General features: G+C 44.7%; 1 protein-coding gene across 1 annotated transcript in view; it reads left to right on the forward strand.

The window, feature by feature from the left end:
* ep300a (EP300 lysine acetyltransferase a) overlaps positions 1-21,091 on the forward strand; it is a 29,731-nt gene extending 8,640 nt beyond the window's left edge. Inside the window, 24 exon segments of the mRNA XM_028567191.1 lie at positions 508-625; positions 1,044-1,185; positions 2,396-2,470; positions 3,680-3,765; positions 4,031-4,183; positions 4,798-5,286; positions 7,174-7,582; positions 7,780-7,898; positions 8,190-8,253; positions 10,059-10,234; positions 11,075-11,163; positions 12,547-12,627; positions 12,855-12,911; positions 13,023-13,100; positions 13,241-13,308; positions 14,532-14,682; positions 15,014-15,160; positions 15,307-15,420; positions 15,573-15,738; positions 15,993-16,160; positions 16,332-16,493; positions 16,712-16,993; positions 17,128-19,933; positions 19,936-21,091. Coding sequence (XP_028422992.1) covers positions 508-625; positions 1,044-1,185; positions 2,396-2,470; positions 3,680-3,765; positions 4,031-4,183; positions 4,798-5,286; positions 7,174-7,582; positions 7,780-7,898; positions 8,190-8,253; positions 10,059-10,234; positions 11,075-11,163; positions 12,547-12,627; positions 12,855-12,911; positions 13,023-13,100; positions 13,241-13,308; positions 14,532-14,682; positions 15,014-15,160; positions 15,307-15,420; positions 15,573-15,738; positions 15,993-16,160; positions 16,332-16,493; positions 16,712-16,993; positions 17,128-19,933; positions 19,936-20,417 — 6,682 coding nt within the window. The 3' untranslated portion in view covers positions 20,418-21,091.
* Positions 21,092-21,882: the final 791 nt, after the last annotated feature.

Raw genomic sequence — 21,882 nt, forward strand, 5'->3', positions numbered from 1 at the left:
TTCAAAAGACGTATGCACGCTCATCAGGTAGTGCCTCTTGTAGTGGAGCCACTAGCCAACAAAACAAAATAATGACATTGTGTTTAAAGGGGCTGTACTCGGAATACTGAAAAACAGCAGGCTGGGATTGCCTCCACACAGCTCTTACCGATCATCTCTTCACCCCCTCCCCCCCCCATACGTGAAATACCTCCTTTTTTCACGGCCACATGTACTAACGCGCATGCGGCTGGACGGGCAATCAAAACGAAGAACAGAGAAGCTCAGATTACAACACACACACACAGGGAGTGTGACTTCATTCTCTGCTCAGAACGTCATTACTCCGCTGTTTCTTTACATAGCAAATATTTGTTTGCTGCTAAATTAATGTAATGTAGAATTTTGAGTACAGACCCTTTTTTTTTAAAGCAATATTTTGACTTGAGGAGTTAACAATGTCATTTTCACCTCCTTCCCCCCCACCTCCTCGTTTTGCTCTCCTTCTGTTTGTTCTCCCACCCACAGTGTTCAGGCCATCTTTCCAACTCCAGATCCTGCTGCTCTCAAGGACCGTCGAATGGAGAACCTGGTAGCCTATGCCAGAAAAGTTGAGGGAGACATGTATGAGTCGGCCAACAGTAGAGTAAGTTGCTCTCTCCTTGAGCTCAGTGTGTTACTCAGCAAAATAGGAAGACTGCTGGAAAGTTTGAATTTAATTTTGCAGCCGTATACAGCTACTTGTTCCTTCCTAGAGCAGCCTCAAAAGTAAAATGAATGTCACATTGTTGGACTAGGTGAAAAACGTCGAGCTTTTGAGCTTGATGGGTTAATTACTTCAAGTTTACTGCAGCAGATAAAGCCCTTCCTGTGTGTTATATTGTTGCTAACTTGTCTTTTTTTCTTAGTAATTAGAGGTCCTCATAAAACCTTTTTACTGTCGTTTTATTTCAACACCAGATATTCAAAGAGTTTTTTTTTTCTTTCTCTACTGTCGACTCGACTCTTCCATGTCTGAGAAGTTAACCCCCTTGCTACGTTTCATTTTTTTTTTTTTTTGACAGGCTGAGTACTATCACCTGCTAGCAGAGAAGATCTATAAGATCCAGAAGGAGCTGGAAGAGAAGAGGCGGACCCGGCTCCAGAAGCAGGGTCTGGGCCTCGGGCCTGCAGGCATGGGGCAGCCCCCCACTGGACTGCCTCCAAGTGAGTGGACACGCAGCATATATAGACTTGGATGAGCTAATGTTACGCTGGGCTGCACGCATTCATGTGAATAGTAAATTTAATCTGGCGGAATGTGACATTGGGACATTTTAGCATTGTTTTGTATCTCTCACCTCATGGTTTGAGGATTTAAAAATAAAAAAGCCCTGATTTGTGACTGCATGATTATTTGTATCATTTCTTATTTTTTTATTATCTTGATGTCCTCTTTTTGCTGCATTGGCAGAATTTTAAGGGCTCAGTTAAATCCATTTTCAAGATATAGATTATGTCTCTTTGACTGGATTAGGGCTGCACAATATATAATTATTTTTATCATTATCGCAATATCAACTGCCGCAACACACATATCGCAAAAGGCTGCGACATATTACGATAGACACTCCGAGATTTGTTGTGTTAGTTGAAAAAAATATCAGTAGAAATTCTTTTTTTAGTGGTGCCTTTTTATATTCAATTCAGTGTTCAGTTTGTTCAATAAAAGACTGTTGGAAATGATTTCCTTTCATTTGTTTTAAATTATAAAGTAAATAAAGTAATTTGTTGTATTTTAGCAGAACACTGAAAGCAGCAGAACTGAGTACACTTTAATATCTCTTGATTTATAGAAAGTAATATCTTTATAGAGATATTCAACGTTATCGCAAATCACATATTTTCCTCAGATCGTGCAGCCCTAGGTAAAGAATGGACCTGCCCGTAGCTTGTCTATTGGACAGTTATCATCATTGTCATCCTACTTAATAATGAAGTGTGTGTGTATGTATATGTGTGTGTGTGTGTGTGTGTGTATATATATATATATATATATATATATATATATATATATATATATATATATATATATATATATATATATATATATATATATATATATATACATACGTGAATCCCATTTTGTTACTTTTTTTCATGCCATGGTTTAAACCTTGTCCCGTGTTTTCTCCCAGTTCTTCTAGTCATGCTTGGTCCTCTGAATAGAATACAGTAGTCTGTTTCTTGAGTTGGTTCATATTTTATACACAATAGTAATTAACTGTCCCACAGATCTTCTTAGAGAGACTCAAAACTGTAGGAAAAAAAGCTCCCGTAAAAAATTTAACATTCCAGAGTTTGTACAAACCTCTACTTCTCTCCTGTGCACAGATGAGAGCTTGATTTTCTTAATCTCCTGTCTCTGTTTTTACAGACGGCCCACTACCTGACCCATCAATGGTGCGACCGGCTGGACCAAATCAGATGGTCAACAGGATGCAAGGCCCAGGTAAAGAACCACTGGGAACCAGGACGCTTTATTTAAATGCATCACTTTATGGGCGGACCAGCGCAAATGACGATTTAAGTCAAAGTTTTCACAGGCATGGTTGACTAGTGATATTTTGTGCCCTGGTGTTGACATGGCATTGTGTTTGGAGCACTTCACACTTTTGCACAACAACATAGAAACCGCGCTACTGCACATGCATGGAAACTATTCAATAAATAGTAGTGTAGCTTCAGCTAAAGATGCCCCACTCACGTTTTTTTGACCCCCAATACCGATTGCCGAACATCACTGAGGGCCAATATCGATCAGTTTTGTTTTGTTTTGTATAGCAGCCGGTATAGCTATATTACAGGATAGGTCTGTTTGACTGTGTTATAGTGTACTAGGATCTCCACCAGGTTGCAGCGTTAACAAAGGCTATAAATGCTGTGTGACTCTACAGTATGGATAAAGAATCGCAAAAAGTAAATCTTGTTTTCTTATTCTGTCAACAATATGCGTTTACTTGTACAAGTGACTCCAATGCAACAAGTGGACTTCAGTAAGTCTAAAAGGACAGCTGAAATATACAATGTAATGTAATTCTACCATCTAACCATCACAGTCATAAGGTTGGGTGCTAGCTAAATTGGTCAGCTTAACCTGTCGTTTGGGTTTGGCTTTCTCTGCCTTTTTTCTTTCCACTGTCCGCTAAGCAAACTCGCCATCAGTGTGCATAATTAACTTTTTTGTCCAACAGCCAAATGGCTAGTGAATGTTCAAATGTTACCAGCCAGGCAATACTGTGGATTACTATTGTTTTTTGTTTTTTTTTGGGCTGGTGAGTGAAGCAAATCTACCAACCAATTGCATATTTTACCAGCATTTGGCTGGTGAATGGTGCTAATTTTTGTTGAAAAGCAGTGGTGAAAAGGAATTGCGCTCTGTTTTTTTTTTTTTTTTTTTTTCTTCTCTCAGTGATTGGCACATGTGGGTTATGCAGTTGAATGTGGTTGTGTTTCCATTCAGTATAATTTCCATTGGGCTCAGTACACCGTACATCCAAAGCTTTGGTTCCATATTACATGCATCAACCCACATACAATATATAAAAAAAGAAGCTAAATCTGCAAATACAAATCACAATTTCCGCTCTCACGATTGGGGCATCACTACTTTCCACATGACGTGTTATGTGTTGTATCATAACAGTCTCTGTTTTGGCAGGTATGAATCAGTTCAATCAGATGGGAATGCAGCCCATGGGCCAGAGGTCAACGCCTCCTCTCCCCATAGGAGCATCTGGCAACCAGGTCAGTACTGAACACACACCATGTATCACATTGTTTTGTTTTAATGTGCATATAAACACAATTAAGAGTTCATTTGATTGTGCTGTGTCTTTTCATAGAGTGGCTGAGAGTGAATGGTTTGAAAGTTGTTCAGCACAGAAGTATGCATGTCAAAATACGATTTAGATAGGGTGAAAATAAACCGTTTACTTATGCTACTTGAACCATTCCCATGGCTTGTCAGAAAATGTGCATAAACCCTGCCTATGCTCTTTGATACCTCTAGATGGGAATGGTGGGACCCAGGATGGGGCAGCCTAATGTCAATCAGCTGCAGAACCAGTATCTGTCCCAGGGACAGTTCCCTGGCTCAGGACCAGGAGTTGGAACAGCTCAGCCTGGGATGGCCCAATCCGGCGCACAAGCAGGCATGGCACAGGTAAGGTGGCTTAAGTTGTTTTTCCCGTTAGTCAGATATTTATTAATAGGGGGATGTGTGGCAAGTTGTACTTAAGTCTTTACTCAGGACAGAGGTTGGGCATTCTGTATGATAAGAAGGATTCCAAGGATACAGCTAAAGTTACAATCAGTAGATTCTGTCATTAGGTAATATCTTTAGGTAGTACACTCTATGAAATACTTACATGCCATCTAAAGTTGGAGGATTGTAGATACTAGTTTGAAATGCAAGTGTTTTACCAATCAGGAACACCCAGTATAACAAACGGAGCCATCAGAGAGTACTACCAGGGACCTGGAGTAGGGACTTTTTGAAGCAGGATCTTTGGATCATGGAATATATTTATAAATGTAGTGATCTTAAAAACGTCATGGCTTAATAGAAAAGCACCTGCAGTAAAAAAAAAAATGAAACCACTGAGGACTAAGTAAACATTGTTGTTATGCAAATTGTGAATTTATAGATTATCCTAAAAGTCATGTCATACATTCTTAATATTCTTCTTGAACTATACCTTTTCATTGATCTTCTTCCTGTGCACCCTTCCTGCCTGTGCCCCCTCTCTCTTCACCCTCCTCCTCTTCTATCCTAAGACGCAAATGGGCACTCCTCCTTCTCTTCCAGTTGCTAGTCCTCTAGCACAGCCAGGTTCAGCCAGTGGTCCCAGTGGCATCGCCACAGTGGGGCCCATGGGTCCTCAGAGTGTGGGTGGTGGAGGTCCCAACTCAGCTGTTGGAGCCCCTGCTCCCTCCATGACTCCATCTAATACAAACCAGCAACCCAACTCCATCCCCCATTTGGCAGCCATGCGTGGCTCGCCCTCCCCTGCTCACAGCCGATCTCCCACTCCTCATCAAACACCCCCCAGACTCGCTGGGTCACAGACCCCACAGCCACACACCCCTAACGCACCCCAGCTGGGTCCGCCTTCAGCCCCCCAGCAGAACCAGCTTGGCCAGGGCCCCGGCTCCAACAAGCCCCTCCAACAGCAGCACATGGGCTCCGCTGGTTCGACCACTCCATCTCACCCTGGATTGGCCTCCAGTTCAACGCCGCATGGTGCTCAGATGCCGCGCACTCCGGTCAGTGTGATTTTTTTTTTTTTGCCTTTTTACATACCTACAAACTTAAACATTAAGACCAGTTTACCTTTATAGACCAATCTGGAGTGTACGTCACAGTTACGTCACTGCAGTTGCGCACGCATTGTGGTGGCAGGAAAAACAGCCGAAACAATGATGAATATACTGTTTATCACAATACATCCAGAGTTTTTCAGAGACAACTTTCTTATAATACATCCATGGGTATAGCTGGCTAGTTTATTAGCTAGCTTGATTATTCCACCATGTTTTAATTCTACATTGGTTACAGAAAATGAGCCAAACAGCCTACTGGTGAACAGGGGCAGTGCTGGCTTAGCTAACTAGCCAGTAGGGGTGGGAATCACCAGAGGCCTCACGATACGATATCATCACGATACTTATGTCACGATACGATATTATTGCGATTTTAAACATATTGCAATATTCTGCGATATATTGCAATGTATTACTTTTTTTCCAACTTCAAATGTCCCCAAAGGAAAATGTTGTCAACATCTGTTTATTCGAAAAAGATAAATTTCCCTGTTTGTTCATCTCACTTCAATTGTATTGCTGCAAAATGGGATTGTCAAGCAGACAGACTGACCAACACATATGTCATAAAAGATCGATACTTGGCGTCTGTGTCACGATACAGTATTGCCACGAAAAATATCGCGATACTATAATGTATAGATTTTTTCCCCCACCCCTACTAGCCAGCAACGTTAGCTTAACCCATCTTCGGAGCAGCTAGCTTCGCTCTCCTCCCAGCGAAGAAGTCGAGCTAGGTAGGGACCGGGTTGTGCGATATTTTTACATTCTTTCAACCGGGCCACCATCAGCCCAGAAACCGGTGGCAGCTGTGGCGACTAACATTAACGTTACCCACCCCCATTCTCCTCAGTCAGCTGGGAGATGTGTTCAAACAGCAAGTTCCCTTTGTTCCACAGGTTCTCTTTTTTTTTTTTTTTTTTAGACTTATAAATAAATAAATAAATAAATAAATAAAATAAACTCACAAACTTTCAAGAAAGGAAATATATGTACACATATCCTTATTAAACAGAGAAATACAACCGTAACTACCCACTACAATTCAAGTTTCTCTCCTTCACCTAACGAAGACTAAAGTTAGATTAATTGCCTTAACTCATCCAAAACACACTTCATTCAAACTCAAAAATTAAACTCTCCAAAACTGCAGTTCCAGCAATCACTGGTGGTTTGGTTGAAATAAATCCTGATTCACGGAGTAAAAAATACGCTGGTTCCACAGCTGTTTCCCTGCTGTCAGTCAGTCTCACTGCCCGCCGAGCAGCTCATTCTTCCAAAGCAGACCATTAAATTAGCTAATTAAATCGACCAACAAATCTCTCAGCCCTACTACTTCAGTCTAACTTTTAGTCTGATAAACTGCAACTTCTTTGAACAAACGTAGCTAGCAGTCCAGTCGTAAGTGGCCGTGTTTTCATCTAATTTGGGTTGGGAAATTGATAGATCCCACCACAACTGTCACTTTTCTGCCACCAGTTAAGCCCCGCCCACAAAAACGTCATGATTGTTTACAAACACCAAAATGGGTCTATTCCACAGATTCCATTAATCATGTACCACTAACTTGTGTCTTTGAGATTTATTTTAATCTGCTGATTACCCATACACTGTATATACACTTTCTTTTTCATCAGACCAAATGTATTACAGTTGCCTCAGTTCTGATTAAACTGCATTGTTGGGGTTTGTCCCACGCTTTTACCTTTTTGAGTTACTCAAAACCTTCATCTTGCCGAGAGTATCGTTGAATTGCTTGTTCGCTTTCACCCAGCGCTATGTCCTGTTCACTATTTCCATGTGCCTGAGTTTGTTTCCGTCTCGTTCTAGTTGTCCCAAAAGGGTTCATTCCCAGGGGACAGTCAGGCCCTGACGCCAGCCTCGGTCAGCAGCCTGGACACTTCCTCCCAGCATCCCCAGTCCAACGCTTCAGCCGCCAACCTTGACCCCAAGATGGAGATCAAACAGCAGGATGAGGGGGACGAGAGCGACACCGGCAGCTGCTCCAAAGGAGGGAAGCTCAGCAACCTCAAAACGGAGGAAAAGCCTGTGAAGATGGAGTTGAAAAAGGAGGAGTGTTACGGAGAAGGAGGCAAAGGGGTTCCCATGGATACATCGGCGGCAACGCCCGCGGTGAGCATTAAGACCGAAGACCGGAAACCAGAGATAAAGAAGGAGGTGAAAGACGAAGAGGAGACGTCGGAGGCAGCTACTCCACAGGCCCCAGTGAAAAAGAAGAGTAAGTAGGACATTTTTCATCTCCTATGCACTTTTTTAACACCTCCTTGTATATAATTATTATCGATCCAAATTGGGTGTTTTTCATTTTATTTTGTCATGGAATCCAAAGGGGTAACGGAAGTAGTGTAGAAACAGAATTTTTTTTCTGATAACTCTTTCAGCCCTTTCTCCTCTCTGATTTTTATTTCATCCCAGTCTTCAAGCCAGAAGAGCTTCGTCAGGCCCTGATGCCCACACTCGAATCGCTCTACAGACAAGATCCAGAGTCTCTGCCCTTCAGAATGCCTGTAGACCCACAACTGCTGTGCATACCTGTATGTATTCCTGCTGAGGTGGAGATGTATTTGTTCCTGTGCCTTGTATAAACTACACTGTCCCTTTTTGGTGTTCACCACGTCACTGTGTTCTTCTCACAGTCGCCGTTTTTACCGTCTTTGGTGCAGTTCCCTCACTCTGTGAGAATCTTGACTGCTGTTGCTTGTGGCATATTTACCAGGATGTAGTTTCCATCTGTCTTGCTTGACTCATGTATAAAATTTACTCACAAAACTGGGACTGAAGTTTGAACTGCGCAATTAAAACAAATGCCCATTGTGTTCCTGCAGGACTACTTTGATATTGTGAAGAACCCCATGGACTTGTCTACTATCAAGCGAAAGCTGGATACAGGTTTGTACTTGCTGCTTAATATGACAAGGTTTAGTCGTTCATGGGAAACCCAACAGACCACAATAAAAGATGAATCGGATTGGGGAGAGATTTGGTGAAGTTTTAAGTGATTTTGTGTTCAAGTAAGGAATATAAAGATGCATGTTTATTTTTTTTCCCGTTTCACTGCACCATTTTTCATGCTGTTACAGAGAATATTAGGCTATGTTTAGACGGAAACGATCTCAAGAGAAAACACGAAAGTGGCGTTGCATTCTCACTTTTTATTCCGCGTTTAGGCGAGCGTTTTTTTGGGGGGGGGGGAATCTGCGTGCATATGGTGACGCAAAAGTGTGTGAAATTCAATGTAGTATGCACACCAGGCGGCTAGGTGGTAGTGTGAAGCGCTGCCACACGCACTCACACAAACACGCGGCATACACACACACGTGGCACAGTGCGTTTTTTACCCTTTAGACGGGAGCGCGTCGCTAGAGCGTTTCTTAAAATTTCCACTCTGGAGTGTGGTTTCACTTTTTTGCTTTTCCAAGCCCCAAAAACGCTGTTGCCATCTAAACAAAAGGCACATCTGATAAAATATTTTGTCGTTTTCACCTGTGAGCGTATTCGTGTAAACACAGCCTTATAGGTTTCCTGTTTACAAACATTACAGGGTGCGTGCGCATATCAGGGGCAGAAAGCCAGATTGGTGAGCTGGTCCGATAATGCAAACGCATTTTTGTCTCCGTGCACATTGTCTTAGTCCCTTCATTTCGTCATGGCATTTATATAACACATACTCTGTGGTCTTACAAAGCTAACGTTTTTGACCGATTACAATTTAATCATTTGTCGGTTTTTAATTTTGCAGTGTTACTGTGATATGTATGGCTATAATGATCATTTTAGGGTAATGTAGCCCGTGTTAGCAGCAGGGTTACTCCTGAGTGTACCCTTATGGTTGGTTTATGCCTTAAAATAATGGCCAGGATGTTTTGTTTCAAAACATCACTGCAGGTTGATTGTTTTTAGCAGCAGAGGTTGACTGTGGGCGAGAGGGCGACAACACTGTCTTGGTTAGCTCGCCGAAGCTCTAATGCCACTGTCTCGGCAACGTTAGCTAATGTCCGCTAGCTAATGTAGGCTAACTATAGCCAGTTAGCTTTGTATGTAACGTAACAAAAACCCACCCATCTCAGAGGAGCGAAGCTTAATCTTTCATTCAATAAAGTTATGTACAAAAGGAGCACTAACGCAACAGGTCTTATCTTGGCAACGTGGACGCAGATATAGTAAACTCCGAAGGCAGTCGTAATATTTACTTAGTAGGCTAGGCGCTGTTGCGCTAACGTTACCAAAACATCGACGTAGCTTTAGCTAGCTAGCAGTCTAAACTTGTCTCGAATCCAGACCTTTTAACTGTCTATGGTCCAGACTCGAGTACCACAGCGCTGACAGGTAGATATCACTGAGCTGGACAACAACAAGCTAAATCAAACTTTTCTGATTGATACAATGGGAGCCTGACTCTTGCATATGACCCCAATCTCTTATGGCTTGAAGCCATAACCTCCGCCGGTTTTTACAATTAACCACGCAACAACTCCTTGGCATTTTGACTTACGCTATGCCGCTACTACTAGCTAGCTACACAACACGTCTTCTTTCTGCCCCCTGGTTGCGTGCGCAAGCCGTGATGACTTGCCGAGAAACCCATGTATTCTGTGTCTATTTGTATTTGACATTATAAGCAGATCTTTAGTTTGTAATGTTTTTTTTTTGTTTTTTTTCATTCCATCATGCTGTGCTTTGTGTTTTGGTTGTAGGTCAGTACCAGGATCCCTGGCAGTATGTGGATGACATCTGGCTGATGTTTAACAACGCCTGGCTGTACAACCGCAAGACATCCAGAGTCTACAAGTACTGCTCGAAGCTGGCTGAGGTGTTTGAGCAGGAGATCGATCCTGTCATGCAGAGCCTTGGCTACTGTTGTGGGAGGAAGGTGAGACAGAGTGTTAGATCATTTGGGTGAGATGGGTTCAATTGAAAATGTACGTCGGTGAGGGGGCGATGTTATTGTTAGAATTAAGGAGAAAGTCTTAAAGTAAAGATGGTCACGGGTAAGAGAGAATGTTGGATGAAGTTGGAAGATGCCTGATGTTAAATGTTTTTGACATTGGCTGATCTGCCTTTTATATGCCATTACGCTTGTCACTACTTTATCTGTATTCTGTAGGAACAGAGCCTCCTATGAGATGTATATGAAGTTATGTACTTGGAGAGTGTGTCCAGATAAGGTGGTGCGTATGAATGTTGTGAGTATGTTTCAGATGCAAAAAGGAACTCCCATCATTTACAACTGAAAATGGAAGTGGTGACGTGGGTTCATAGCTAAATTTGGCTTTGTGCATACCAACGCTATATTATCACATTTCAGCTCTCATTAGACTCTGCTATTTTAGATTTTGCAGACAAATAACAACAGCAATTTGCCCTTATTATGAGAGGCTAAGGCCAAAAGTTTACTACTGACAATGAGACAAAGCAAAGTAGCCCTTGACGTTACACTAGCTGTAATAACGCTTTACAAAACTAAGCCAAAAAGAAATCGGCTCAACTCCACACCACACAGCTCGAATGTGGATGTAGGTTCAGCTCAAAGTTGCGCTTACGTTGTCCTCCTTTTTCCTATCGTGTGTGTGTGTGTGTGTGTGTGTGTGTGTTTACCCTTGATTACCTGAGGTGGGTGTGACTAAAGTAACTGTTGTTGATGGTCCTGAGATTACTAGTACATAACTTTACTTTTAATCTTTATCCCATTTTCTTTGTTTCTGTCCATCAGCTGGAGTTCTCTCCTCAGACACTGTGCTGCTACGGAAAGCAGCTGTGCACTATTCCCAGAGATGCTGCTTACTTCAGCTACCAGAACAGGTATGCAGGGAGTCAAACGCCGATGTTATAAAGGGTGGAGGCATGACTTGGATGTATGGACGGGTCCGTAAAAGAGGGAGGGGATTATAATAGAATTGGTGGGGGAAAGATCAATCAAAAAGGGGCACTTTGAACTGAATTATACTGAGGTAGATACGTGTTTTTATCCAAGTGTTCATGTGATTAATTTTGTTTCCCCCCAAACGCTTCACTTCATGTTCCCCATTTTTAAATGTGGTGCCTAATGCAGTGGTTCCCAAACTTTTTCACACAAAGCACCCCTAAACTGACAAATCAGACCACGAACCCCCCTTTGATAAAATGTTGCCCCAGGGTCCCACATCTGATAGATTTTTGGGGATTTTTTTAGATGTTTGTATTACAGAAAGTGTATGAAACCCATGACCAACATAGTAATACATTCTCTCTACTTATGGATAGAATTATAGTGAAAATTAAAGTAAAACTTATTTTTTCTTTTGGCTGGGGACCTCCTGGAACCTCCTCAAGGACCCCTGGGTGGTCCTCGGACCCCAATTTGGGAACCACTAGCCTAATGCACTGGCATTTTAACAGTCTGTCCTATCTTCCCACATTCTGGAAGTTCTTGGTGTCATTAAACTACTCTATAAATAACACCTCAGCACAGAATGTTTGAAAAAGTATTTTTTTTTTTTAACACTCCCTTACCACACGGTGAATGGGCATTTTCTATTAGGAAGAAGCGGCAATAATGCAAAAAATCTTTGTTTTCTTACCGCTCTTTCAACATGGTGGTCCGTTCCTTTCAGATTCCTCACACATTTTTTTTTTGTTGCCTTACTGGAATGTGAAAGGACTGACTTTAAAATGAACTGCTTGAATGGATGAACAGCTGAGCAGTTGTCTGTGCTTACTTGTTCATATTTGTTCAGTGTCTGTATTATGTCCTGGCTACCACGTCCTGCTCCCGTTGAGTGTGCTCCTGCTCTGTTAGCTGTGATGCTGGTTGTTGTTACTCATCCTCTCATGTCCAAATTGCTAATCTGTGCTTTGCCTCGGCTCTCTGCTGTGTGTCGTCTTGGATGTTTGTCTTGTCTTGTTCCTGGTCCGTTTGACCTGTGTCTGTCCTCCCTTCCGATGGCTGTGGCTTGCTTTTGCCTTGAACAACCATGCAACCCCCCCCCCCCCACCAATTCCCCTCACCCCTTAAAACCATGACTGGCTGTTGCGATGACGACTTCCTGCTGTCCTGCGCTCCCACCTCCTGCTTGCTTCGCTTGTGGCACCCTTCCTTGCCCCTGTCCCGTACCAATGGGTGACTGCCCTGCTGTGCGCTGTCTGTGATTGACTGTGCTGCGGGGAATGGTGTAGTTCACCAAAATTTGGGCTTGTTGCTAACAGGTACCACTTCTGCGAGAAGTGTTTCAACGAGATCCAGGGAGAGATGGTTTCCCTGGGCGACGACCCCACCCAGCCACAGACGTGAGTCAGATGATGTAGCCTGTACTCAACAATTATGTTGTTATTGCTGTATATTGACAATGTCGTCTCGTTCTTCATATTGTCATACTTCGTCTATATAATGTTTATTTATACAGCTCCTTTTTAGAGCAGACGTGCTTCACAACAGAAATACAGTAGCATGTAGAAAACCGAACAAAAGACATGAAAGGCAGACATCAAGCTAATAAATCTTTAATTCATTTTAGCTCGATTAACAAGGAACAGTTTGAGAAGAAGAAGAATGACACACTGGACCCTGAACTGTAAGTTAACTGCTCGCCAAATGTCAAATATTAGCATTTGGGAAAAGAAGTTTAAACCAAATTTGTATCAAGGACTGAAGTATGTGATTTCTCTCCGTCCCACTTTTTCAGGCTCGTTGAATGTATGGACTGTGGGCGCAGGATGCATCAGATTTGTGTCTTGCATCATGAAACAATCTGGCCATTGGGGTGAGCAGCGATTTCTAATTCCAGTCATTCTCAAGATTGATGTGGAAGTCCTGATGTTATTCGCTAAACTTTTTTTTTTTTTTTTTTTTTTTTTTTTTTTGTAAAATGTAATTAAGCTGACTCAACCTCCTTTTTTTCAGTTTTGTGTGTGACGGCTGCTTAAAGAAGACAAACAAGACCAGGAAAGAGAACAAGTATTCTGCCAAAAGTAAGTGGCAATGTCCTATCCCATTTTCTCCTGATATTCTGTTTTATGCTTGGATACGACTATCATACAGGAAATCAAGTGTACTGAACGTGTCTTCAACCCTCATTTGCCCCATTCATATTAGGGGTGGTACGGTTCGGTTCGTATCACGGTTTTAGGGTCACGGTTTTTGGTTCTGTATGGTTCTCGTTATTTTTTCTTTTAATCTTTAACACTCCAGAATATACTTCAGCATATGATATATAGCTAAAATTAGCATATTGAATGCATGTTGCACAATACATGCACACAGTGGCAGTTCTATATATTGTTTTATTTCATCATAGGTAACGGGAAATCCAAAATGTTCCCACACAGCCTCTCTCCCACTTGACATTTCTGCATGTGACGTGACCCGCAGCGGCAGCATCACCCCACTCCACTTGAGGAGCGGTCGGCTCGGTGTCTCTCAAAATCTGACGAAAATCTTTTAAACTGACCTTTGTCGATCTGAAATGAAGACCGATTCAGCAACTGCATGGCCTATTTCTCGCTTAAAATGTTTTCAGAAACACGTTTCAATGAACTATTTTCGTAAAATACGAGATCGTATTCTGAATGAGCCGCCATTAAAGTCTGTTTTGAAATTCGGGAGCAGCAAGACCCATGTGACGCGATCGTCCAATCAGCTGCCATGGGTTGCGTTTGTCAGACTCATCCTGCTCGTCATTTTCAGTAAGTGTTTTAACATAGGTGTCGAAAGTGGGCACTACGGCAGTAAGTTGGTAGGGCACATTAACAGTGTACTGACGAACCGTGCGGCACGCACACGCTCCGAACCGAGACTAGTGAACCGAGCGGTTCAAATGTTTTTTCATGAACCGTACCACCCCTAATTCATAGAAGACTGCTGTCACACATTAATCCCATGTTGGTCAATGTCCCTTTATATACATATTTGGATTAAACAGAATTCTAAAAGCAGGTTTCTCATTTCCATTATTTCCTCCCTGTTGTTTTTAGCAGCTGTCAAATTTCAAGTTTGTCATTTATATAGCACTTTTAAAGCAACCAAGTTTGACCCAAAGTGCAACACAAAGATAATGCATATATAAATCAATGTGTTGGAAATATAAGAAGATGTAACTAGAAACAAATTGAAACTCATGAATACAGGTTAAAACGGGAAGAAAAAAACAGTGATCTAAACTAAAGTGAAGAATGTTTTGCTCTCACCCCTTCAGGGTTGCCCCAGACCAAGTTAGGCTGTTACCTAGAGGCAAGGGTGAATGACTTCCTGAAGCGCCAGCCCCACACGGACGCCGGAGAAGTCTTCATTCGCGTGGTCCACGTCTCTGACAAAGTGGTGGAGGTCAAACCAGGCATGAAGTCCAGGTACAAGAACAAGACCTGTTGGAGTTGGAGATGCATGTCTAGTTTGCTTACAACCACATTTTTGTGTCCAAACTGATTTGGCAAATTGCAATCCAATGGAACCTCCCAGCAAGGTTAAACCTGTGTCCTCATCAATCATGAAACATGGCTGCTGTATTTAAAAAAAGAGTTATATGTAAATGTGGAAGAAACGTGTTAGTACTCAGATCAAATATTTTCAGTTTGTCCTGTTTTCTCATTTTAATTTTAATCATTGGCTATTTTTTGAATGGTGATATATTTTCTGTTTCTCTATTTTATAGTAAGTAAAGTTTTTTTTTGTCGTCTACAGATTTGTGGACAGTGGAGAGATGTCGGAGTCTTTCCCATACAGAACAAAAGCCCTTTTTGCGTTCGAGGACATTGACGGCTCAGACGTCTGCTTCTTTGGTATGCATGTTCAAGAGTACGGATCCGACTGCCCTCAGCCCAACCAGAGGTAAGCACATCACCATATTAGAAACATTATTTTCTTTTTCTTTTTTCTTTTTTCGCTTAAAAATGAAATGCTCTTTTTAAAAGATCAATTTTAAATTACATTTCAGCTGTTGTGATATAGCATTGTTTCCTCTTTCACCCACTCAGGCGAGTATACATCTCCTACTTGGACAGTGTACACTTCTTCCGGCCTCGCTCTCTAAGAACAGCAGTCTACCATGAAGTCCTTATCGGCTACTTGGAATATGTCCGGAAGTTGGGGTGAGCGCTCCTGCTCACAGATAACGTTTTATTTTGGACGCGAGTATCTGAATACTTATGCAATTTTTATTCAGACTTTTCCTATCACAAAGCTTACTTTTGCCTGTAAATAATTTTTGCTTATACGGTCTCTGTCGTATCGTATCCCTCAGCTACACCACTGGGCACATCTGGGCCTGCCCACCTAGTGAAGGGGACGACTACATCTTCCACTGTCACCCTGCAGATCAGAAGATCCCAAAGCCCAAACGCCTCCAAGAGTGGTACAAGAAGATGTTAGACAAAGCTGTGGCAGAGCGGATAGTGCACGATTACAAGGTAGAGAGGCATTATTCAACTTTTATTTTTATGTGTTGGGGGAATGGTCATTTTTGAGATTCAGGATTTGAGGCAGGGATCTTTTCTTTTACAATTGTACTTTTCTAATCCCCAGTATGTGTAGCGCAGCAATAAAGATCAACTTCAGTGGACCTACTGTACATGTAACAGTATAGCTGATAGTAATAACCGATTTGGATACAATCTGTATAAAACACTAACTTTTTTTTTCTTTCTTCAATTTACCCCAAAAGGATGTCTTCAAGCAGGCGACAGAGGATCGTTTGACCAGCGCCAAAGAGTTGCCTTACTTTGAGGGCGACTTTTGGCCCAATGTTCTGGAGGAGAGCATCAAAGAGCTGGAGCAGGAGGAGGAGGAAAGGAAAAGGGAGGAGAACAGCACTTCCAATGAGAGTATTGATGTAAGAATGCTATGATCAACAATGGTCCTGGAGAGTTGAGATATACGGTATAGTTCTGTGTGGGAGAGGGGTTAAAGAAAGGTTGGCATTTTGAAAGGTTTCTCATCCGTATGTAATCCCTTGAGCTTGTTAATCAGGTGATCACTGATGTGCCCCTTCTTTCTTGTACAGGACACAAAAGGTGACAGTAAAAATGCAAAGAAGAAGAACAGCAAGAAGACGAGTAAGAACAAGAGCAGCCTTAGCCGAGCCAATAAGAAGAAGCCGGGGATGCCCAATGTCTCAAATGACCTTTCACAGAAACTCTACGCCACTATGGAAAAACACAAGGAGGTATGGAACAACATGGTAAAAAACGAAAGATATATATCACTAATAACTATTGAAATACCTGCATCTTATCACTTTCAAGCAACTTGCTGAAAGAGTGGGATGAGTGGACTAGAATAAAGCTGAGTTATGGATGAGTGTCTGGATTTAAAGTTGAAATTGGTTTTGAAAGACCGCATTTGTCCCTCATGTGTTTGCCCCTCTCTTTTTTTCTGTCCTAGGTGTTCTTTGTGATCCGGCTTATCGCAGCACCCATGGCAAATGCCTTGCCCCCTATTGTAGACCCAGATCCCCTGATGGCATGTGACCTCATGGACGGCCGTGACGCCTTCCTGACGTTGGCCCGGGACAAACACCTGGAGTTCAGCTCCCTGAGGAGGTCCCTGTGGAGCTCCATGTGCATGTTGGTAGAGTTGCATAACCAAAGCCAGGACCGCTTCGTCTACACGTGTAATGAGTGCAAGCACCACGTGGAGACTCGTTTCCACTGTACCGTCTGTGAGGTGAGTTGGAGGAAGGGTTGTTTTGTGACAAAAGAAAATATGTTCGTTATTGGATTTATGACGTTAATGTAAAGCCTGCTACGTGTTGCGTCTTTAACATTTTTTTTAACCGTCATTCATGTCATGCCTCACAGGATTACGACCTCTGCATCACGTGTTACAACACTAAGGGCCACGTGCACAAGATGGAGAAGCTAGGCCTCGGTTTGGATGACGAGAGCAGCAACCAGGCTGCCGCAACCACTCAGAGCCCCGGAGACTCTCGGCGCCTTAGCATCCAGCGCTGCATCCAGTCCCTCGTCCACGCCTGTCAGTGTCGAAACGCAAACTGCTCGCTGCCGTCCTGCCAGAAGATGAAACGCGTCGTTCAGCACACAAAAAGCTGCAAGAGAAAAACCAACGGTGGCTGCCCCATCTGCAAGCAGCTTATCGCGTTGTGTTGCTACCACGCTAAGCACTGTCAGGAGAACAAGTGCCCAGTTCCGTTCTGCCTAAATATCAAGCACAAGCTGCGGCAGCAGCAGCTGCAGCACCGGCTCCAGCAGGCCCAGATGCTAAGGAGGAGGATGGCCAGCATGCAGAGAGTGGGCCAGCCCGCTCCCGGAGCAGCTCCCGGGGGCAACGGCCTGCCTTCTCCAGGAGCCAACAACGGAGGAACTGCTCCTGGTACCCCTACATCTGTGGGCACGCAGCCCCCTACCCCACAGACACCCACCCAGGGTAACATGCCTGCACCTCCTCAGCAGCAAGGAGTGGGGATGGGCGGAATGGGGGGGATGGGAACCCCAGGCCAGCAACAGCAGGTTCAGCAGCAAGGTGGTGCCATGCCCCCTCAACACCATCTCCATCAGTATCCGCCAGTGGGCGGGGGAGGCGGAGGGGGAATGATGAGTTCTCCTCAGCAGCAGATGGTGCCAAAGCTCCAGCAGCAGCCTCCAAACGTCCAGCAGCAGCAGCAGCAGCTCCCTGGTGGTTTGCCTCCGTACAACCCCAGGCCACCTGGGGCATCTCCTCTCCACCAGTCCCTGGGCAAACCTGGACTGGGTCCAGCCACCCCACCCCAGCAGCAGCAGCAGCAGCCCAACCAGGGCCAGGGGTCGTTGCCTGTACAAGGCCAGCAGCAAGGGCCCCCTCTGGCTGCTGTAGAGACGGCCCTAAAAATCCAGCGCCTTGCAGAGACCCAGAGACAGATGGCTCAGGCCCAGGCTCAGATACGTGGCTTGGGACAGGGGGGCATGATGCCCTCACATCCTCACCACCCGAACACCCAGGCCCAGATGGGGATGCCCCACATTGGGGCCCAGGGCATGCCCCCCCAGGCTCAGGGAGTTGTCGGCAGGACTATGTTAGACCCACAGCAACAGGGAATGCTAGCAGGGATGCAGCAAGGTGGCCCTCAGTTGCAGTTGCCTCCCCAAGTTCAGCAGCAGCTCCAGCAAGTTCAGCAGGGAGGTGGTGGACAGCTACAGCCCGCAAACCAGCAGTGGGGTGCCGGTGGACCAGCCATGAACCCACAACAAAGGTCAGGCATGATGGGTCACATGGCACCACAGCAGCAGCCCGCAGTCGGTCAGCAACAGCAGCAGCCAATGAATCCGCAACAAGCGCCACCAGGAAACCGCGGGCTAATGCAGGTAATGGGTGTATCGGGAGGGCCGGCGGGGGCACCCAACTCAATAGCTGCTGCAGCTGCATCAGGAGCCCAACCCCAGGCAGCACTACAAGACCTCCTGAGAACACTGCGCTCTCCCAGCTCGCCCCTTCAGCAGCAGCAAGTCCTCAACATCCTTCGTTCCAACCCAACCCTTATGGCCGCTTTCATTAGGCAGAGAGCAGCCAGGTATCAGGGTGGCCCAGGAGGAGCAGGAGGGCCTCCACAAGGGGGCCCTGGAGGTGTGCGGTTTCAAGGGGCTGTCGGAGTACTGCCGGGCATAGGAGGGCCTGGGGCTAACCAGCTGGCTACCATGGACGGGCAACAGCAGGTTAATGTGAACCAGGCCGGCCAGCCAGGGATGAACATGGCTCAGGCCGGAGCAGGGGGAGGGAATATGCCCACCATGGCTCAGCTTCAGCAGTTGCAGCAGCAGCAACAGCAACAACAGCGTCCAATGTTGCCTGGGAATCTACAGCAACAGCAAATGGCTGCATTACAGCAACAACAACAACAACAACAACAACAGCAGGGAGCAATGCAAGCAGGTCAACAAGGCAACATTACCAATATGACTCCACAGTTCAGAGAGCTGTTGATGAGAAGACACCTGCAGCAACAGCAACAACAACAGCAGCAACAACAACAACAACAACAACAACAACAACAGCAACAGCAACAACAACAACAGATGGGAAACCACGGGCAGTTCCAGCAGCCTCAAGGACTCCAGCAGCAAGGCCAGCAAGGTTTCATGCAGCCTGGCCAGGGACAGCCAGGGATACCCCCCCCTTCCCAAGCCCAGCCTGGGGGTGGAGGCGTAGGGGGTCCCCAGCAGCAGCAGCAGCAGCAGCAGGGAGGACCGCAGGGCGGGCCAGGACAGCTAGGCCAACAGCAAGGCTACTCCAACTCTATGTCACAAGTAGCTGCAGTGCTCCAGCAAAGGATCCAGCATCAGATGCAGCAACAGCAGCAGCAGCAGCAGCAGCAAAATTCAATGGGTGGGCTTCAAGGACAAGACGGAGGGCCCGGTGGAGGCCCAGGAGGGCCTCCGCTCCAGCCTGGACAAGGCGGACCGGGGCAGGGGCAGCAACCACAAGGTGGAGTTGGTGGAGGGGGGGGCGGGCCTCCACATCCACATCCGCAGACGTCCCAAGGCATGCTTCACCAGAACCTCCACCAGAGGCTCCTGCAGCAGCAGCAGCAGCAGCATCTGGGCGGGGGCTCTCCAGCCCAGCACAGCAGTCCCATGAGCCCCCAGCAGCAGATGGCGCAATCCCCCACCCCCACCCCCACCTCCAAGGACAAGGGGGCCTGGGTCCAGCAGGGTCGCTCAGCAGCCAGGTGCGGTCGCCTCAGCCCTCGCCGCGGCCGCAGTCGCAGCCTCCGCACTCCAGCCCGTCCCCGCGCATGCAGCCCTCCTCCCAACCGCAGCCCTCCCCCCACCGCATCTCCCCGCAGACCCAGACTGGCTCGCCGCACCCGGGCCACCTAAGCCAACATCACCCGAGTATGGCACCGCCCCAACCTCCGCAGCAGCAGCAGCAGCCAGGTGGTTCTGTAGATCCTGGTCAGTTCAGCTCGGACCAGAACTCCATCATGTCCCAGCTGAGTGGGATGACGGGGATGCATAGTGGACAGGGGGGACAGTCGGACATGTTGGGTGGAAATAATAATAATAATAATAATAATAGCAACAACAACAACAACAACAATAACAACAACCAGGAGCTGGGAACGAACATTAACCACAACAGTTTAGACCTTGTATAGCCTTGACTCCATTCTGTCTTGACGCTCTGATCAGTCGCCCCAAACAACCAACTGCCATGAAAGGAGAGCGAGGCGGGACTACGGCTTTGGGGGTTTTAGAAGTTTTTATTTTTTATTTAAATATTTTTGTGATGTATAAAATAAGAACTGAAGCTTCCTTCCTATGGGAGATGCAACATAAATCTTAGAAGTCAATAAATGAATAAATTAAAAAACAATGGTAAGTTATTGCTGTTAATATATATCTATATATTTTTGCCAATTGTGTACAAAAAGGTGGAAGGGCAGTGTTTCAGGTTGAAAATATTTCTTTCTTAGTCTATGACAATATTTTTGGGGACTGAGAATTTTGCCTTTTTATGAATATTTTTAAGAATTTTAAATGTGGCTAAAAAATTAAAAGCGAGTTGACACGATGTACCTTTTTATTTTTATTTTTTTATTTTTTTGTTTTCCTCCCCTAAATACCCTGTCCTAATTGTATCTATTTTGCAGAGAGTAAATATATTTCTTTCCCCTCGATGAATCGTAATACAAGCATCAACATATCTTCACAGGAGTCTTTTTACTTTTGTTTTCTTTTTCTTTCTGGACAGTTTTCACAGCAATGTACATTTTACAGCGACTGCAACAATTCACATATATAGAGTTTTTATTTTATATGATAGGGTGGGTGGGAGGCTGCGATTTTTTTTTTTTTTTTTTTTTTTTTTTTTTTTCTCTTTTCTCATTTGTTTGTTTCGACAGGGTTTATCGGTTGGATTTAAACCTCAACAGTGTTTTAGGGCGTGGGTGCCACTGACCGTGAGTTTGGTCATATTTTTCTGCAAACAATGTCCAGACCCGCAGAACAAATCCTTGCACCCACGGGGGCCACCTCCCCATCTTCAGTTTTCCTAATGAATGTGCACACCTTCCTTACCCCCCACCCAGCCTGCAGAAAATGGAGGGATGAACTGTTGATGTCCGATGGTCCAGCTGACCGAAGCGTATTGTGCCCGTTTCAAGCTGGCCGATGTTAAAAGGTTGTGCGTGTACTGTACATATATTACAACCTTTTTTGTGAACTGTGACACGAGTCGTCTGTTATTTTTTATGCTGCAGAGGTTGAACTAAGTCCTGCCTGTATCCTCGCCCCCCCTCCTCCCCCCAAAGGGTTTCCCTTCCTGTACTTTTCACTTTCTCTCTTCCTTTTGTTCCTCACCCTCATGACTGCCCCTCAGCCATGAGATGGAATTCATTGTCAGTACTGTACAAAGTAAGAAATGGTGGACTTAGATACTGTTTTTGTAATGAAAGTGAAAGATGTAAAAAAAAAGAAGAAAAAAAAAAAAGCTGTACATACTTTATGAGCAGAGAAATGATTTTCTGCAGTTTGTTTCCCCCCCTCTTGTTTAATTGGATATTTGCTGTAAAAACTACAAACTGCTGTACTCCTTAACTACTGTACAGTATTGAGATTTTT

Source organism: Perca flavescens, chromosome 21, assembly GCF_004354835.1.
Source record: "Perca flavescens isolate YP-PL-M2 chromosome 21, PFLA_1.0, whole genome shotgun sequence".
NCBI classification, from domain to species: domain Eukaryota; kingdom Metazoa; phylum Chordata; class Actinopteri; order Perciformes; family Percidae; genus Perca; species Perca flavescens.